This window comes from Sarcophilus harrisii, chromosome 1 (assembly GCF_902635505.1).
Source record: "Sarcophilus harrisii chromosome 1, mSarHar1.11, whole genome shotgun sequence".
Lineage (NCBI taxonomy): Eukaryota > Metazoa > Chordata > Mammalia > Dasyuromorphia > Dasyuridae > Sarcophilus > Sarcophilus harrisii.
The window spans coordinates 313,280,094-313,297,534 of NC_045426.1; the positions used below are offsets into that span (position 1 = coordinate 313,280,094).

At 37.6% G+C, this 17,441-nt stretch overlaps 1 protein-coding gene across 1 annotated transcript in view; it reads left to right on the top strand.

Annotated features, from left to right (window-relative positions):
• The window catches only part of GGA2 (golgi associated, gamma adaptin ear containing, ARF binding protein 2), a 35,106-nt gene extending 17,913 nt beyond the window's left edge, over window positions 1-17,193 (top strand). The window contains exons 7-17 of the mRNA XM_012543010.3: window positions 650-730; window positions 1,322-1,459; window positions 3,963-4,044; window positions 4,974-5,114; window positions 5,732-5,869; window positions 6,077-6,132; window positions 6,694-6,884; window positions 9,994-10,157; window positions 11,900-12,069; window positions 15,148-15,258; window positions 16,214-17,193. Of these exons, the coding sequence (XP_012398464.2) occupies window positions 650-730; window positions 1,322-1,459; window positions 3,963-4,044; window positions 4,974-5,114; window positions 5,732-5,869; window positions 6,077-6,132; window positions 6,694-6,884; window positions 9,994-10,157; window positions 11,900-12,069; window positions 15,148-15,258; window positions 16,214-16,324 (1,383 nt within the window). The 3' untranslated portion in view covers window positions 16,325-17,193. The remainder of the gene's footprint in view (window positions 1-649; window positions 731-1,321; window positions 1,460-3,962; window positions 4,045-4,973; window positions 5,115-5,731; window positions 5,870-6,076; window positions 6,133-6,693; window positions 6,885-9,993; window positions 10,158-11,899; window positions 12,070-15,147; window positions 15,259-16,213) is intronic.
• The last annotated feature ends 248 nt before the right edge of the window (window positions 17,194-17,441 follow it).

Sequence of the window (17,441 nt, forward strand, 5' to 3'; positions counted from 1 at the left end):
GAATGTATATGTGTGTAGAGAAATAGACAATTACTACAGGTTGAGGGATAGGCCAACTACATATCAGTCTGGTGACTTTGTTTTAAGTATTAATCTGGCTGCATCAACTCTCAACTGGATGAACTACCCAAAGCCTCCCAAAGTTACCCCTATATCAGCCAGCATTTGGTGTAGAGAATAATCAGATTTTAAGGGTTTCCAAGGTTACATCTAGTGATATTTCTGCCTTTTGTCATCCTTAGCTGGCTGACCTCCCCTGTGGATGTACTGCCAGTTTGACTCCTTCTTTGGCTTCCTTCATTGAATAATAAGGAGAAATGCTACAGTGGTTTGTTTCTTATATGTGCTCAGAAGCCTGACTTTCAGGCCAGGTATTCACTCACCTCCTTTCTTCCAGGTGTATCAATCCAATGTCTTTTCCTTTTCTGCTTTTTGGGCAGTCACATTTTCCCCCAACTTTGAAAGATCAGGACCCACATGATAGTCTCAGCATTCTACTGTGGCATGAGCTACTCATTAAGCCCTGGTTTTGTCCAGTGTCTCAGAGAATAGCCACTGATGGGACACTGGGTTCGAGTAGGAACAAAAAAATGGGAGAAAAGGACAATTATGGTCTTACTGTCATCTTCTCATGGAATTTCTTCCTCAGCTCTTGACAAGACTTCTGAAAAGTAACCATCCTGAAGATTTACAGGCAGCCAACAGATTGATCAAGACCCTTATCAAGGAGGTGGGCAGCAGTAGACTTTTTATTTCTTTTGGATAAAGAGGAGCCAGTAATAGGAACCAGTTTCTAGAGTCCAGATCTTAGAATTTTTAATAGTGTTAATAGTGTTTAATAGTGTTTTAATAGTGTTTTGGTTCTTTTGGAGAGAGCCTTGTGTCTTAAGATAGATATACTCCTTTTATTCCTTCTGACAATGTTTGATCCTTGGGTAGAAGATGATGGAGAGCATAGGTATGTTAGCTATGTGTGTAGGGGTGTGAATGGACAGTTTGCTGGGAAAAATGGGCATGGACACTTCCTTAATCTAATTCTCAGCCCCAGCTCAGGTGGTTTTGTAAAGGTTTATACTGATATTCCAAACCAGTGTACATTTGCTACAGATTCTATTTGAAAACTTTGGATAAAAATAAGACTAGTTTGGGAAATTTATCAGGAAACCTACTTTCAAGTGGGTGACTTATCTCAGCATCCCTATCTTCTTAAAGTAGCAAGTCAGTGTCCAAAAAAAGAAATTATAAGGGATGATACCTCTAATGTAGTGAGTACCAAGAATGTTCTTGTTCACTTACCTCCTTTCTTCTATTCTTTTGGAAGGAACAAGAGAAATCTGAGAAGGTGTCCAAGAGAATCAACACCATACAGGAAGTCCACAGCAATGTAAAACTGATAAAGGAGATGGTAAGCAACCATCAAGGGCCAAAACAGAAGCAACTGGACCTGAAAAGCCTACAGGTAATCCTAGATCTGGGTAACCACAAAAATTGGGAATATTAGAAACTTTGAGCATTTAGATTTGTTACAGGCCCAAAATGAGGACCTTGAATAGGGTCAAAATAATTTGTGAAACTGGTTTCTTGGAGGAGGAAATTGACTTTCCAGGTATTAGATTAGAATCGAACAATTTTGGAATGAAGGAAGTTGGGAGAAATCGGGGCACTGTGTCTAGAGCAAGGATTTTTTATCTGTGTTCTATGAACTTAAATTTTTTTTATAACTAGGCTTATTATAATTGATTTTCTTTAAAATATATGTATTTTTTGCATTTAAAAAACATTCTGAGAAGAGGCTCATAAACTTTGAGAAGAGTTTACTCAAAGTAAACTCACTTTACTAATGAGTTTTGGATTTTGTTAATGAGTTTTACACACATACATACACACACAGACATACACACACACACACACACACACACACACACACACACACACATACACACTCCCTCTCTTTAAATGAAAGGGAGAAAGAAAAAGCCATCAGACTTTCTTCACTGGAATATATTCCAAATTGTAAGGTGAGGTGGTCTCTATACATATGTTAAAAAGAATTCCTCTTTAAGAACTTAAAACTCAGGAGCCATATTAAAAAAACAAGCTGTGTGAATTTTGAGATTGGAAGTTATCCTAGACAAGATTTTCTTAAGATGTGTGTGTGTGTGTGTGTGTGTGTGTGTATTTTTTAATATGTGTTTGTCTTGCCCTTTTCAGTATCACATAAATCAGTCATCCCAAAATAAACCCAGCATTGAATTATTGCCTGTCCTCCCCTTTTTGGGGCCAAAGCTGCACAGTAAATGCCATGGACTGACGTAGCTAAAAGAGTAGGGTTTACCTCTGTAGGTTGGGAACCATTGCAACCTAATATTCTCATTGTCACATCAAATCCTTTGGAAAGCGTGGGGTACTTGTTTCTCAGGCTTGGCTTTGAGAGATGTGGCTAACAAAAGGTTGAGTTTTTCCATGGGATACCATTTTCTTAAAAAGCAGTCCTCTATTATCAGTTGTCAGAAGTTTTGAGAAGGCATCTGGGAGGACTAATTTGACTTTTCCTTAGGAATATACTACTACTGTGCAGGAAACAGAGTGACCCCAGGATATTCTTATAGGCTTATAGAGTGTTATAATTAGAAAGTCTTTAGAGATCATTTCGTCCAAAACCTTCATTTTACAACTGAGAAAACTGAAGTCTAGAAAGGCTGACACCTTATAATTTCATATGACAAGAGTATCAGAGCATGGAGCCTCTTTCGTGCAGTGCTCTGACCACTGCACTAAGGAGTCTCACTCCTGTCTTTTGGTTCCTTGAGGTTTGGCCTGGAATATTGTGATAGGCTTCTAATTGGTTTTCCTGCCTCAGGTGTTTTCCCCTCTCCAGTTCATCCTCCACTTAACTGCCAAAAGTACACAAGTCTCCATTAATGAATCCCAGTGATTTCTTATTCATTGCCTCTAGGATCATTTAAGCCCCTTCATAACTTTCCTTCAACCTGCTTTTCCAGCCTTATTATGCTTTGCTTCTTTAATGAACTCTTTGATCTTGCCAAAGTAACTTATTGTTTCTCATAAGCTACATACTGTCTCCAATCTCCATGCCTTTGAATAAAATTGTATCCCTAATCTGAAAGCACTTCCTCTTAGAATTCCTAGTTCACCATCCTTCATAATTTTTTATATATATACATATACATATATATATATATATATTTTTTTTTTTTTTCCTGAGAAAAAGATATTTTGCAAAATAAACCAGGATATCAGAAACATCTTATGTTATGTGCCAGAGGTATCAAAGCAGGTGGCTCATTCTGTAGTGTGGTCTGAACCAAGTTAAAGTATAATTAGGGAATGTTTAACAAAATAAATAAAAACAGAATGTAGATGCTGAAACATTATACAGCCCGAAGGGAGTCCATTTCTGTTTGTTTGGACACTATTGTTAGAGGTAGTGTTCCGCCTTCATGGACCCCAATCTCTGTAGAGTAGCTGAGTGAGATGCCTTTTCTTATCTCTTTGAGGCCAGGTTTGTTCTCTGTTAATTTCACAACATTTAGTTGCTATAGTTTTATGGTTTGTGGGGAGAATATGCAAAGTTTATGTGAGAGTCAGTCCCTGCTTATGGTCTAGCAAGGGGTAGGACATAAAAAGAGATAACTATGTACAGTATGTGATAAGGGCCTGAGAGAGTTACCAAACAAAGTGCTGTGAAGGTGCAAAGGCCAAATTGGTTCCTGTTTGGGATCCTCAAGAGTTGAGATACTTATTTCCTCTGAGTGTAATAACTGGTTTTGGTTTTGAAATATACAGTGAATTGAGCTTAAGGGATGAGAACTTGGGTAGGCTGGCACTGGGGAGTGTGGCTCATTGGAAGAGCTTCCTGTGGAGCACCGCCAGGCGTCTACTGCTCCCCGACAGCCACGAGCCGAGAGCTCTGGGTTGCATGTGGTCTCTTTGTCACTTAGGACCTGTACGAGAAGTGTGAAAAGCTGAGGCCCACTCTGTTCCGGCTTGCCAGTGACACTGTGGATGATGATGAGGCACTAGGTAACGGGGGTTTTTTGTTTTTTTATTTTTAGTTCTTCATTTGAAGCCATGCCCTGGAACATGATCACAGATGTGATCCTGGGCTGGGGGATGAGACAAACATAAATTTTGGTCCTGTAGTTTAAGAGGTGGTGGTAACTGAGGTTTGGGTATCTGGTTTGAATTGCCCAAAGACTTCCTCTTTTTTTTTTTTTTTTTTTTTTTTTTTGAAAGTGAGGAAGGTATATTTTAATGATCTAAAAAAGTTGGAGAAGAGGTAGTCAGAGCTAGAGGGGGAGTAGAGACTGAAGGAACCAGCTGGGCAAAGCTAGACAAGGGATGTTCAATTCTGTTTTAATGGGGAGAACTTTTTATGTCTCTGAATGAAGCTGTGGCTCTGGGCTTGGCATTCAAGCTCTGTGAGCAGCTGGGAGAAGAGGAAGGTATCTTTGATGTGAGATTTGTTCAGCTCTCTCTGAAGATGGTGCTAGTTTCTCCTTGCCAGTGTTTCTAACTTGTTTTCCATGCCTTCTGCAAGCTGCTGGGCCTGGCATTCTGGCTGACTTTGATCAGCTACAAACCAAAGGACAGAAATGAATTGAGAAGGTCCTGTTAGTCATTCTCTAGTTTAAGCTACGTTAAAAGATTAGCATTGTTACTGGCTCCTACTTTTTTGGAGGCTAACAGGTCTGTATCTCAATGGTGAGAGTAACTGTAGAGTAGCTACAGTTGTGACCAGAGGCTTCATTGATTCAGTTGGATTAATATGACCTTATTGGAATCAAGTGAAAATAAAAAATGCTACTTTTCTGGTTGAGGGAGAAAGTAGAGGGATATGTGGATTTCTGTGGATAGTGAAGTTTGTATAAAAAATAGCTAAAGTAAGCCTGGAACTGGGGACTGTTGATGGACTAGACCAAGTGACTTGTTTTTTCCTCTTGTTTTTGCAGCAGAGATTCTCCAGGCCAATGACATTCTTACTCAGGGTGTTCTCCTATATAAGCAGGTGGTGGAGGGGCAAGTCAATGCTGGGAATGTGATGGCCAGCACAGTCACCAGAAGTACCCAGGGAGAGCTGCCTGCCTCCCAAGGTAGCACACCTTTCATATTCTATATACTTTTCACTTTGCAGGATTACCTTAATAGTGTTTTTTGTTTTTTTCAGAGTGAAGCAGTTTATTATGATGATGGTGATTATTATTTTTGGCAAGACAGTTGAGGTTAAGTGGCTTGCCCAAGGTTACAATTAGTTTAAGTGTCTAAGGTTAAATTTGAACTCGGGTTCTCCTGACTCCAAAGACAGTGCTCCATCCATTGTGTTGTGCTGCCCCAGAAGCAGTTTATTTTAACTTGTCACACTTACCTTTAGTTATTTTTTTATTTTCTATAGTTAATATTTTTTATTTTTCTCCAATTACATGTAAAATAATTTTTTACATTTGTTTAAAATTTTGAATTCTAGATTCTCCCTTTCTCTCCAACCCCCCCCATCTTTTTAAAAATTTTTAGAAATATTAAGAAATATTCATGAATCATAAAATAAGATGGATGTGATAGTGGAAGGGCACTTCCTAGGCAGCTACATTTTCCCCAGAGCCCCCATGAAGATTGAGGGAGAAAACTGATATGTTTATGAAGAGATGTCCAGATTTGGCTGTGTTTAGATGGTAGTCCCATACTCTCAGAAGCTAACTGTCCCCTTCTCTAGCCTTAAAGGATAAAGAAGCCAGCATCAAAACCTACTCCTTGATTGACTTTTCTGAACTGGACTCTGCATCTGGCGTCCCTTCCCAGCAGTGTGAGCTCATATCATCTTGTCTTCTAGAGAAAGAGCTGGCTACTTTAGGTGGGTGAGTGGCATAAGGAAGTCCATATAACTTAGGGAGCACTATATGGGTTTCCCTTTGGGGAAAAGTATCTATACTTTTAGTGGAGTCACAAAGATGTGAGCTTTTACTTGGACTTTAGAAATAAACTATTTGGATGCCTGGCCTCTTCCAGGAATGATGGGGATGTGAGTATTTTCTAATAATTGCTTGTTACCTATCTGCAGGTCTCAATGATGCCCCAGAAACACACAAGACATCCTTAGACTTTGATTCTCTTCAGGTGAGGAAGCCTGTCCCAGGGCCATGAAAGGAGGGTGGTGGATATTCTTAAACTCACTTTTATGGCAACATCATTTCTGATAGCAGAGATGTGACAGGGAAATGAATTGGAGACCTAAAATCTTTTCAAATTATATTGCTCAGCTAAAATTAATATGGGTCTTAACTCCTACCTTTCTCTGGTTTATACTTCTAATAATTTCTGTTCCCCACCATTCTTTTCTGCTTCAGTCTAAAATCAGGAAGCATAGACTCTAGTTTCTGGTGATCGATGTATCTTGGAGGGGCGGGAGGAGAAAAAGAGAGAGAAAAGAGGGTGTGTGTGTGTGTGTGTGTGTGTGTGCGCGTGCGTGCGTGCGTGTGTGTATGTTTCTTAGGTGACAGATTAAGAGCTCCGAGCTCTTTGGCTAAAATAAGAAGGCATCTGTCTGTTTGGCTGAGTGGGACTAAATGGCCCGTCTTTCCTGAGACATGCCTCCCTTTTAGTTCTTTGGCGTGCATACTCCTGGCCTTGGCTTTGGGGAAATGTGTTTTCTTACTTTATGTGGTTCTGGTCTGACAGATTGCCCCAGAGAATGGTTGCCTGGAGGAAGGGAATTTCTCTCCCAATGCAGTGGCCAAGAAGCCCTTGCCTGCCTTGCCTGGCAGGACTGACCAGATTAATGGCTCCCAAAGAAGCTCTCAGGAGAAGAAATTGTTATTGGACTTGTCTGCTCCCCAGACACCTCTAATCCCTGACCCATCGAGCACATTGTGAGTATAGCAGGGAGTGGGTGGGAATGAAAATTTGGAATAAAGAGTTTTTCTTATAGACAATTCCAGTAGTTTCATGGGTTGGGGGACAACCCAGAGAAGAGACTTCCAAGAGCAACATTAAGACCCTTCTGGAAAAATCTTTGCATCAACAAGACAGTTTATCCAGAGCATGTTGCTTCTTCCCTCATCCCTTCTCTGCTGCCTTAATATTGTTTCCCTCTAATCCTATCTCTTACCTCCAAACCCCTCTGTAAACATGTGTTTTTATGAGCTTTTCTGGAGGCTACTGAGAATTTTAGGCTCAACTTTCAGATCATGTGAAAAAGAGGCAGAGGACAATTGGATAAAGATATCTTACTATGAAACATCTTTATTTGTCTTCAGAGTACCTATGATTCCTAGGGCTGGCTTTCTGGGTGTTTTATCTTATCTTTTTCTACTTCCAAATGTGTCAGTTTCTATATTGGAAAGCATGGAATCAAAAAAGATTAGTAACTTTGTAATTCAGAAAAGTGACAAATAATAAATCCATGGAGCAAAACTGATAAGATTCAGCTAAACATAATGAAATTTAATAAGAATAAATGTAAAGTTTTTCAATTCAACTGAGGAAAAACATGAGGCATATTTTAACAGCATACTTGAAAGTGCTGAGGTGTTCATTATGAATCAACACTTTAACATGGTTGGCAAAAAAAAGGCTATTAAATGAAGTATAGTGTCTAATACTAGGGAGGTAATAGTTTCATTCTGCCCTTCTCTTGCAGAAGTACATTTGGAATGTTGTATTACATGTTTAAAGAGTGACAATGACAAATTGGTAAGGCAGCTAGTATGGTGAAGGAACTCCAAATCATGGCATAAGAGAAGTGGGAATTGGGAACAGGTAGGAATATAAAATATTTGAAGGGCTGCATTTTGAAAAAGAGGATTAAGATGACTGGTACAAGTTATAACAGTAGATTTTATTTTTTAAATAAATATTTATTGGCATCTTTTATTTTTGCAGTGCCTGAATATTTTTATAATTATTTTTAAAAAAGAAAAAGAGGAAGACAAAAAAGTGAGATTGATCAATTCACTGAAAAAATATTTGAGATTATATGTAATGATTCACTCCTGCGGGCCTCAGCTTATGTAAAAAGAACACTGATTTCCTCTTTGGGGCCATATATACAGCATCATTTTGACTTTATGGTTATTTTTTTTTTCCATTTACATTTTTGTAGTCATAATATTTTCTTGGCTCAGCTTAATTTGAATCCCTCCCACTCCGTGGGAAACATTGTCAGGTAATGTAATTGTTAAATTCTTTGCAATTATCTTATTTAATCGTCAAAACAATCTTGGAAGGGAGGTGTTGTTATTATCCACATTTTACAAATGAAGAGGCAAATGGGGTGAGGTGACTTGATTTAATGATGAATACAAGTTTTTTCTTTGTAGTAATATCCATTGGTCTTTTCATAAAATCCATCCTTTTAGGATTTTGTATTTAACACTCATGGCATCCCACCATTTGAAATTGTCTTCTATTGTTTATATAACTGCCCATATAGGTATCCAACAATGATGGGAATAATCAGCCAAAGTTAGATTTAGTGGATGTTGTGGAAAATATTCACTCTATTCCAATTCTGTGATGTTCCTATTGGTTATAGTTAATCTTATGAATTTTATAACCATTCTTTATTGAGCATCTGCCTGATTGGACATGTCTGCATAGCTGTCAGAAGATTAAAAAGATCTTTTTAAGAGGCAGTTAATAGTAATCTAGCCCTACTCATTCCTGACCTTCAGTCCTATTGTAAAAATTGCCTTTTGGGTATTTCTAACCGGATATTCTTAAGTTCCTGAAGGTTAACATCCCAAACTTTTTCAACTTGGCTGACGGAGGATGCTTCCTTAAGGAGGTGGCTTCTTCAGTTCTGTTTTACTCCACAATCTCAATCAGTTGGCAAAACATAATTCTTATACCACATCTCTTGCATACTGCTCCTTTGGAAAACTCGGAGCCACTCCTAATTCAGGTCCTCTTCACTTCTCCTTTGGATCATTTTTAATAACCTTCTTGTTCTTCTTCCTGCCTTCTTGCTCTTCTCCACAAAGCCAACAAGTCTACCACTTAGTCCGAGTTTGACCATATCACTTTATTTCCCAGTATTATTTGGCATTTAAGTTCTTTGTGGCCTGTTCCTTTTCTATTTTTCTATTTTTTCTTCATATTATTCCCTTCTAGTAACTCTGCAGTTCAGCCATGTCAGACTTTTCTTTTTTTTTCCCCTGAGGTGATTGGGGTTAGGTGACTTGCCCAGGGTCACAAAACTAGGAAGTGTTAAGTGTCTGAGGCCAGATTTGAACTTAGGTCCTGACTTGACTTGGGTCCTCCTGACTTCAGTGCTGGTGCTCTTATCTACTGACCACCTAGCTGCCCCCTTTTCTTTTCGTTACACACTATATTCTGTCTCCTGCCAATACTTATGTATTGGAATGCTCTCCTTCCTCATGTATGCTTCCTAAATGGGAAATACCTCCTTCTTCATGAATTTCTGCCAGCTAATGATTTCTTCGCTCCCGATTAATTTCTATTTACTTTGTATATATTCTTTATGTATATGTTTGTATGTGTGTATGTATGTGTATATATACTCATATACATGTATATGTATGTGTTGTCTCCCCTAATAAAACCTAAGTATCTCTTGATAAGAGCTGTTTTTGTTTTTTGTTTTTTTTTTTAACTCCCTACAGAGCCTGGCACATAATGTTCAGTACTTTTAGTGGTGTTTGACTCTTTGTCACCCCGTTTTGTTTTTTTTTTTTTAGCAAAAGATAAGTAGTTTGCAATTTCTTTCTTCAGTTGGCAGATATGTTGATAATTTACATTTTTAAAGCATTTTGCACAAATTGTTTCTAGAATGAGTGGTTTGATCTTCACAGTAATCCTATGTAGTCACAATGTAAGGAAACCTAGGGAAATCCTAGTTGGCCAGCTCCTCTATTGGCTTCCCTGTTACTCGGCCCCCTCAGGAACATAAAAGAGAGCATGAAAATAGATGTGTGTGTGTGTTTTCTAACTTTTTATTTTTAAATTATTTTCTTCCAGGAATTTCCTTCATCAGAAAACACTTCCCAAAGATTCACCAATGAGCAACAATTCCTTCCCGGAACAGTCTTGGGAGATGAGACCAGGAGATACTTCTTCCCTGTCAACACCCCTGAATAAATCTCTAGCTCAAGTTTTTGTTCCACTAGAATCAATTAAGCCCAGTGAGTACAGTCCATTTTCTTACCAGTTCTTCAGACAGCAAGATAGCTTAGTTTTTTTATTTTTGAAGGTTTTATTTTATTTTATTTTTAATAATTATAACTTTTTATTGACAGAACCCATGCCAGGGTAATTTTTTACAACATTTTCCCTTGCACTCACTTCTGTTCCAATTTTTCCCCTCCCTTCCTCCACCCCCTCCCCCAGATGGCAAGCAGTTCTATACATGTTAAATATGTCACAGTATATCCTAGATACAATATATGTGTGCAGAACCGAACAGTTCTCTTGTTGCACAGAAAGAATTGGATTCAGAAGGTACAAATAACCTGGGAAGAAAAACAAAAATACAAACAGTTTACATTCATTTCCCATTGTTCTTTCTTTGGGTGTAGCAGCTTCTGTCCATCATTGATCAATTGAAACCGAGTTAGATCTTCCAAGATAGTTTAGTTTTAATTAAGAATGTAGACCAAAAAATGTTGAGGTAGGAGTGAAGAAAGAAGGAATTGGCTGTAAAGTCACTACTTCAATTGAATGCTGACATGTGCTGTGACCATCTGAGGTAATATGAGAAAGTTCAAAAAAAGAAGTTGAAGGATTTCATGAAGGAAGTCAGATTGAGCAGCTCCTTGAAGAATGATAAAATTGATATTAGGTCGAGGGGAGTTGGAAAGAAATTTTTAAAGCAGTAATACAATATAAATAAAGGGTAGAAAGGCAGGACTGAACAATGAGGAGGAATGGGCTATGAGGAAATTGATGTAAGGGAATTCATGGAGATGAGTGAGAGGTGTATAATGGTTTTGAATCAAGATATAGATGAAAAGCCATTCCAAGTAGAGTCATGACATTTAATAACAATTGTTTTAGGAAGAAGATTTGAGTAGCAGTAGTTAGAATGGATTGGAAAAGAGAAAAACAAGTGATAAAACCAGTTAGAAGCTTTTGCAATTATACTATATTTATATAGAATATATAGTATAGCCGTTTACAGTTATACTATATTTTCAGTTGCAGTTATATTTTATGCCGTTATTATATAATATATTGCAGTTATATTATATGTAAGTAAGATGATGGCAGGGGGAGTAGAAAGGAAAGGCTGGATCTGGGAAATATTTTAGAGGTAGAATTTATAGAATTTTGTATCTGAACAAAGAAGAAAGAGTAAAATGTCTTGGGGAAGTTGGGATTAGGATAAGGATAGTATATAGTGGACTGATAAATTTGCAAGAGAAAAAGTTAATCTTAGATGCTATGAGGTATCAATAGGACATCTATTTGGAAGTATTCTGCACATGCATAATTGGGGCACTGCTGAAATGCTATGGCTGTAAATACGTATTTGAACATCAGTCAAATAGTTCTGATAACTGAAGCCATGAGAATGTGCTCAGGTAGAAATAAAGATTAAATATGATAATGAGTGTCATCGACTCTCACTGCCTGTTACAGAAAGTGGCACACATAGACCTCTTCTTCCTCATCTTTAACTTGTTCCTTTCTAAGATCAAGTCCCTTCATAGGAGTAAGTTTTTCCTATTTTTTAAGGTGGATAGATAAAAGTGGTTGAGGAGTGGAGGCGGAAATGATCGTGATATAAAATCCTTTATTCTCAGGTATAGGAAGTAGTTCCTTAGGCCTGGAACTGTTACAATGAATTAATCATTGCCCTTTGAGTACTAAGGTGTTAGAGGAATTTGTAGTTATTGTTCTTCCTAATTGGGTCCCTTTCCACCAGGTGACTTGCCTCCTATCACCGTGTATGATCGAAATGGTTTCAAAGTCTTGCTCCATTTTTCCCAGGCTGGGCCCCCAGGTTTCCCAGAGGTACAGGTACTGTTGCTGTCCATGCTGAGCACAGCGTCACAACCTGTCTGGGATATTGTGTTTCAGGTGGCTGTGCCAAAGGTGAGTGGTTGATATAAACTTTTTTCCTGAAACCTTCAACTCCTGAATCCTTTTTCTGAACCTTAAGCTATTTATCTGGGTCTTTGCCAGAAAGAAATCTGTTTGGAACCAGGAAGTGGGAAGGAATTTTTTAGACTATTAAAAATTTATTTTATAGAGTTAGAAAAACTGATAGCAGAATTGATTTGGAAGAACAAAAGCTCAGGAATATTGAGGGGATTGATGTTAAAAGTATGTGAAAGAAAAAAAAAGTATATGAAAGAAGGTGCCTTAGTCATATCAGATCTCAAATTGTAAAGTTTAATTATCAAAATAATTTGGCACTGGCTAAAAACAGAGTGGTGGATCAGTACATTAGTTTAGGTACAAATTAATTTATAGTAAATACAACCATAGTAATCTGATAATCTGATAAATCCAAGTTTATGGAATAAAAAGTCATTGGACAAAAACTGCTGAGAAAATTGGAAACCAGTATAGCAGAAGCTAGCTATATACCAACATTTTCCATCATTGCATGATTTACACATAATGGTGATACCATAAATGAATTAAGACGGCATGTATTAATTTATCTGTTTGATTTATTACAAGGAAAGATTTTAGGATTAAAGAAGATAGAAGAACATTACAAAATGTAAAATATAATTTTGATTACAAAATGAAAATGTTTTTGTATAAACAAAACCAATGCAATCAATATTATATATAAGGAAAGCAAAAAATGCGGAAATTTTGCAGTCAACTTTTTTGATAAAGGGCTCTCATCTCTCAGAATTGAGTCAGATTTATAAAACTACAAGTCATTCCCAAATTGATAAGTGGTCAAGGATGTGAATAGGTGATTTTCAAAGAAATGAAAGCTATCTATAATCATATGGAAAAAATTCTCTATATCACTATTGATTAGAAAAATGCAAATTAAATCTTTGGCTAAGATGACAGAAAAAGATAATGATAAATGTTGGAGGGAATGTGAAAGACTTAATTGCACAAAAATATTTTTAGTAGCTCCTTTTTGTAGTTGCTGAGAATTAGAAATCAAAGGAATGTCTATCAATGGGAAATGGTTAACTAAGCTGTCGTTTATGATTGTGATAGAATAATATTATGACAATGGTGAAATAAGCTGGATGAGTTTGGAAAAAGCTGGAAAGACTTATATGAATTGATGCCCAGTAAAGTGAATAGAACCAGGAGTATACACAGTATACTCAGTTGTACACAGTAACATTATATTATATGATGAAGAACTGTGAATGACAAGTTATTTTCACTAATACAATCCCAAAGGACTAAGGACTATTTGCATCTAGTGAAAGAACTTATTGGTTCAGTACAGATTAAAGTATGCTATTTTTCAGTTTCTTTTATTTTTTTCTTTTGTTCAAGTCTTGTACAAAATGACTATGGAAATTTATATGATAAATTATGCACATGCATAATCTATATCTGATTGTTTAACATCTCAGGGAGGAAGAAGGAAAGGAAAGGAAGGATAGCCTTTGGAATTCAAAACTTAAAAAAAAATCAATATTTATGGCTGGTCAATACTTACACAATAAAAAGGATAATTTTATTGAATTTAATTTACAGCTTTATCTTCCAAAGTGAGACTTTTAAAAAAAATTGGCAAATTAATAGAACAAAAGATCAAGGAAAATAATGAAAAAAGGAATGAAGGAGGAATAGGTCTTCTGGGATTTATATATTATAAAGGTAGTAATTAAATATTTATTAAATGCTTACTCTATGTCAGGCACTGTAAGTGCAAAAGATACAAAGAAAAATGCTCGCCATATACAAACAAAGATAGATATTCAAAGAGTCTGTTAAAAGCTTTCTGTACAAGGTAAGATTTTAGTAGGTACTTGAAAAAAGCCAGGAGGCAGAGATGAAAAAGAACATGCCTATGCATGTGAAAATACTTGGGAAGCAGGCTGTCTTGTGGGAGGAACCCCAAGGGAACCAGTGTTACTAGATTATAGGCTATGTTGAGGGGCCAGCTATAAGATGTAAGAAGACTGGAAATGTAGGAGAGGTCAAGTTACAAAGGATTTTGATTGCCAAAGGAGTTTATATTTAATCCCATGGTTGATAGGGTACCACTGGAGGTGACTGCGTTGGGGGGGATGGAGACATGGCAAGACCTTTGACAGATGAATGGAGGATGGACCATGGGAGGGAGAGACTTGAGGCAGGGAGACCAAGCAACAGGTTATTGTCATAGTCCAAATGAGAGGTGATGAGGGCCTGTACCCAGGTAGTGACAGCGTTAGAGGAGAGAAGGGGACATACAGAAGAGATAATGCAAAGGTAAGATTAGGTTTTGGTAACAAATTGGATATGGTGGTTGAGATAGTAAGCAATTAAGGATGACATACGGTATGCTGGCAGTTTAATCTTAATTATTCACATTTTTCTTCATCATTTTCTTAGGTTTAGATAGTTAAAATAATGAAATCAGTTGTTGAAATAATATTTACTTAAAACTTAGCTGAAAACAGTCAGCTCCTTGATTGTGAGTGCCTAACTGGGAGGCTGGTAATATCCTTGACAATATAAAGGACAATTGAGGAAAAAGGGGAGGATTGTAGGGCAAGTTAGTGAGTTTAGTTTGCAAAATATTGAGTTTAAAACTGTCTACAGGGCATCCAGTTTGAGCTGTTCACCAGGCAATTGGAGAATTGAGACTAGATGTCAGCCAAGAAGTTTGGCCTAGATAAGTAGATTTGAGAATCATCAGCATAGAGATGGTAATTGAATTAATGGGAGCTGCTGAGATCGCAAAGAAATAGTGGAAAGAGGAAGATGGGAAGAGATAGCAATGGTAAGCAAGCATGACCTGGCTAAAGATTCAGCAAAAAGCATGGAGGAACAATGAGATGCTTAGGAGGAAAGCCAGGAAAGAATAGTATTCCAAAAAAAAAAAAAACAAAGACGGTAATAGTCAACTTTGGAGTTGCTTTGGAAAGATGGGCACACCTAATACCTTGTTGGTACATGGGCTAAAGAGCTTGGGAGACGATCTTTATCTAAGTTGGGGTGTCATCATCACTTTTTTTTTTTAACTGGCAGGCAATGAAAGTGAAATTGCAACCAGCCTCCAGTTCTAAGCTTCCTGCATTTAGTCCACTGCTGCCACCCGCTGTGATCTCTCAGGTTCTGCTGCTTGCAAATCCACACAAAGTAAGTACTGCTACCTAATGAGGATACCATTTCGCTGTTTCTTCAGGCTGGAGAACAGATTGTTCTTTTCTGGGCATGGAGACCTTCCTTAGTGGTATTTTTACCTGTTGAATATCCTAAAGTCAATTTTTTTCACATCTCCATTCCTTGTTAGTTTGTTTGATTGGAACATTGGAAGTAAAGATAGCATAAGGAAATAAGTTATTAAGCACCTGCTCTGTACCAAGTACTGTGCTAAGTGCTATATAGATGTTGTCCAAGTTGATCTTTAAAACAGCTCTACTATGTTATTATGATTTTATTTTATAGTCGAAGAAATGGAGATAGGGTTAAATGACTTGCTCAGGGTCATGGAGTTATTAATTGTCTGAGGCAGGATTTTGAACCCAGGTATTTTGACTTTAGTCCAGCCACACACTATATACTTTGCCACCCACCTGTCTCTGAATTCAAGGGGTTGTGAACTAGGTTGAAGAAATCTAGCTCTTCTGTGGACAAGGGAGCCTTCGTGTCGTCTTCTCTTTCCCTCACTCCCTTTTATATCTGGGAACTATAGATAAATTCAAAATATAGACCAACTTGGAGCCATTAAATTGTTTCAGCAGCTTCTATTATTTAACCTGTTACTATTCAGACACTCGCGTTGATTGTGAGCTCTTCATAACCCAGGCCAGAAATGTTGCATCTTCTGGTCCCAAGTTGCTTTTTTTTAAAATCCAGGAATAGGTGCTATGGGGCAGATGTCTAGATTGAATGTTCCTTGTTTTAATGCCTGCTGAGTATACTCCCTGGTCTTTGGGTTGGTTGGAAGCATTCTTCTTTGCTTTCTTATGGTTCAAAAGTTTTCCTTTAAAAAGGGTGATCTTTTCCATTTCAGACTCCTTGGGAGGTTTTAGGCTCTACTCAGTATTCTATCCTTTGGAAAACTTTTCATTTCTGATCTTTTTTTCCCCAGGAGCCTGTCAGGCTAAGGTACAAGTTGACATTCATTCAAGGTGGAAAGCCCTTCAGTGAAGTAGGAGAAGTGAGTGATTTTCCAGACCCAGCTCTCTGGAGTACTGTCTAACCTCATGATGCACTCTTCTGGACCTTACCATCAAGCCTTAGCCTATCTCTGTTGCTCATTTTTGCCAGGACTGACTAGGGGTTTTGATACGAAGTGTACGGGTGGGTACTGCTGTTTGGGTGGCATTATGAGCCATGTGTGAAATACATCTGATATCACTCTTCAACATGACAGTCTGCCATCATCTCTGCTGCCTGTATGGTGATGGACTCTCTGGTGTCACTGGAATATTATAAGCCAAAGCTTACAGCAGAGGCCCATGTTTCAGGGAATCATTTCAAAATGGAATGATCTTTTATGAATGTTGCCTCATTGTTCTCACTTTTGTGCCTTGTCATCCCTCAAATGTGTTTGTTAGGGCACCCATGCTGCTCCATTTTCAGAAATCTTGGAGAAATTTGTTTGGGCTTGGGTACCTCTTTGTTTAGGAGATCCTCCACCCAACTGACATCTTTAAAGAGGATCCTTATCTCTTTTTATATAGACTGCTTACAATTTATTGAAGAAATGTTCCAAATGGAATGCTCATTGCACATACCTCTAGATTAGAGGAACACAGTAGCTAGCTTCTACCCCATAGTGTCTTCCACCATTATGCCTTATACCTTCTCTAGGTAGACAGTCTTCAGGTAAAGGAGAAGAAGAAATTAATTTCCTAATATGTCCACCTTCCTTTTTAACCTCATTGAAAGCTTTTTTTACTTGCTTACTTGAGTGTACCATTCTCTTCATTGTACAACACAATTAAGATAGATTTGATTCTTGTTTTTTAGATGGTTTATTGATGCAGTAAGACATAAAAGACACTTAACGAAAAGCTTTGACTGAATATGTAAATCATTTACATTAAATAAATAAAATAGGAGCAAGTGTATTTTTGTGATGGTGTTATAGGGGAAATATATTTTCAGATATTGCTTTGTTTTCCAGAGAAACCCTCATACAGAAGGGATTTAAATAGCTATTTGATTGAAGGTTTGATCACCTAGGTAGATGTGAAAGAGGCAGTCAAAGGAATAGCACGAAGAGGTATAGTAGTTCTCCCCAGTGTAATACCTCCACAAAGATGTAGAAAATGCACCAGACTGAGTAATTGAGATGGACAAGTAGAAGTCTA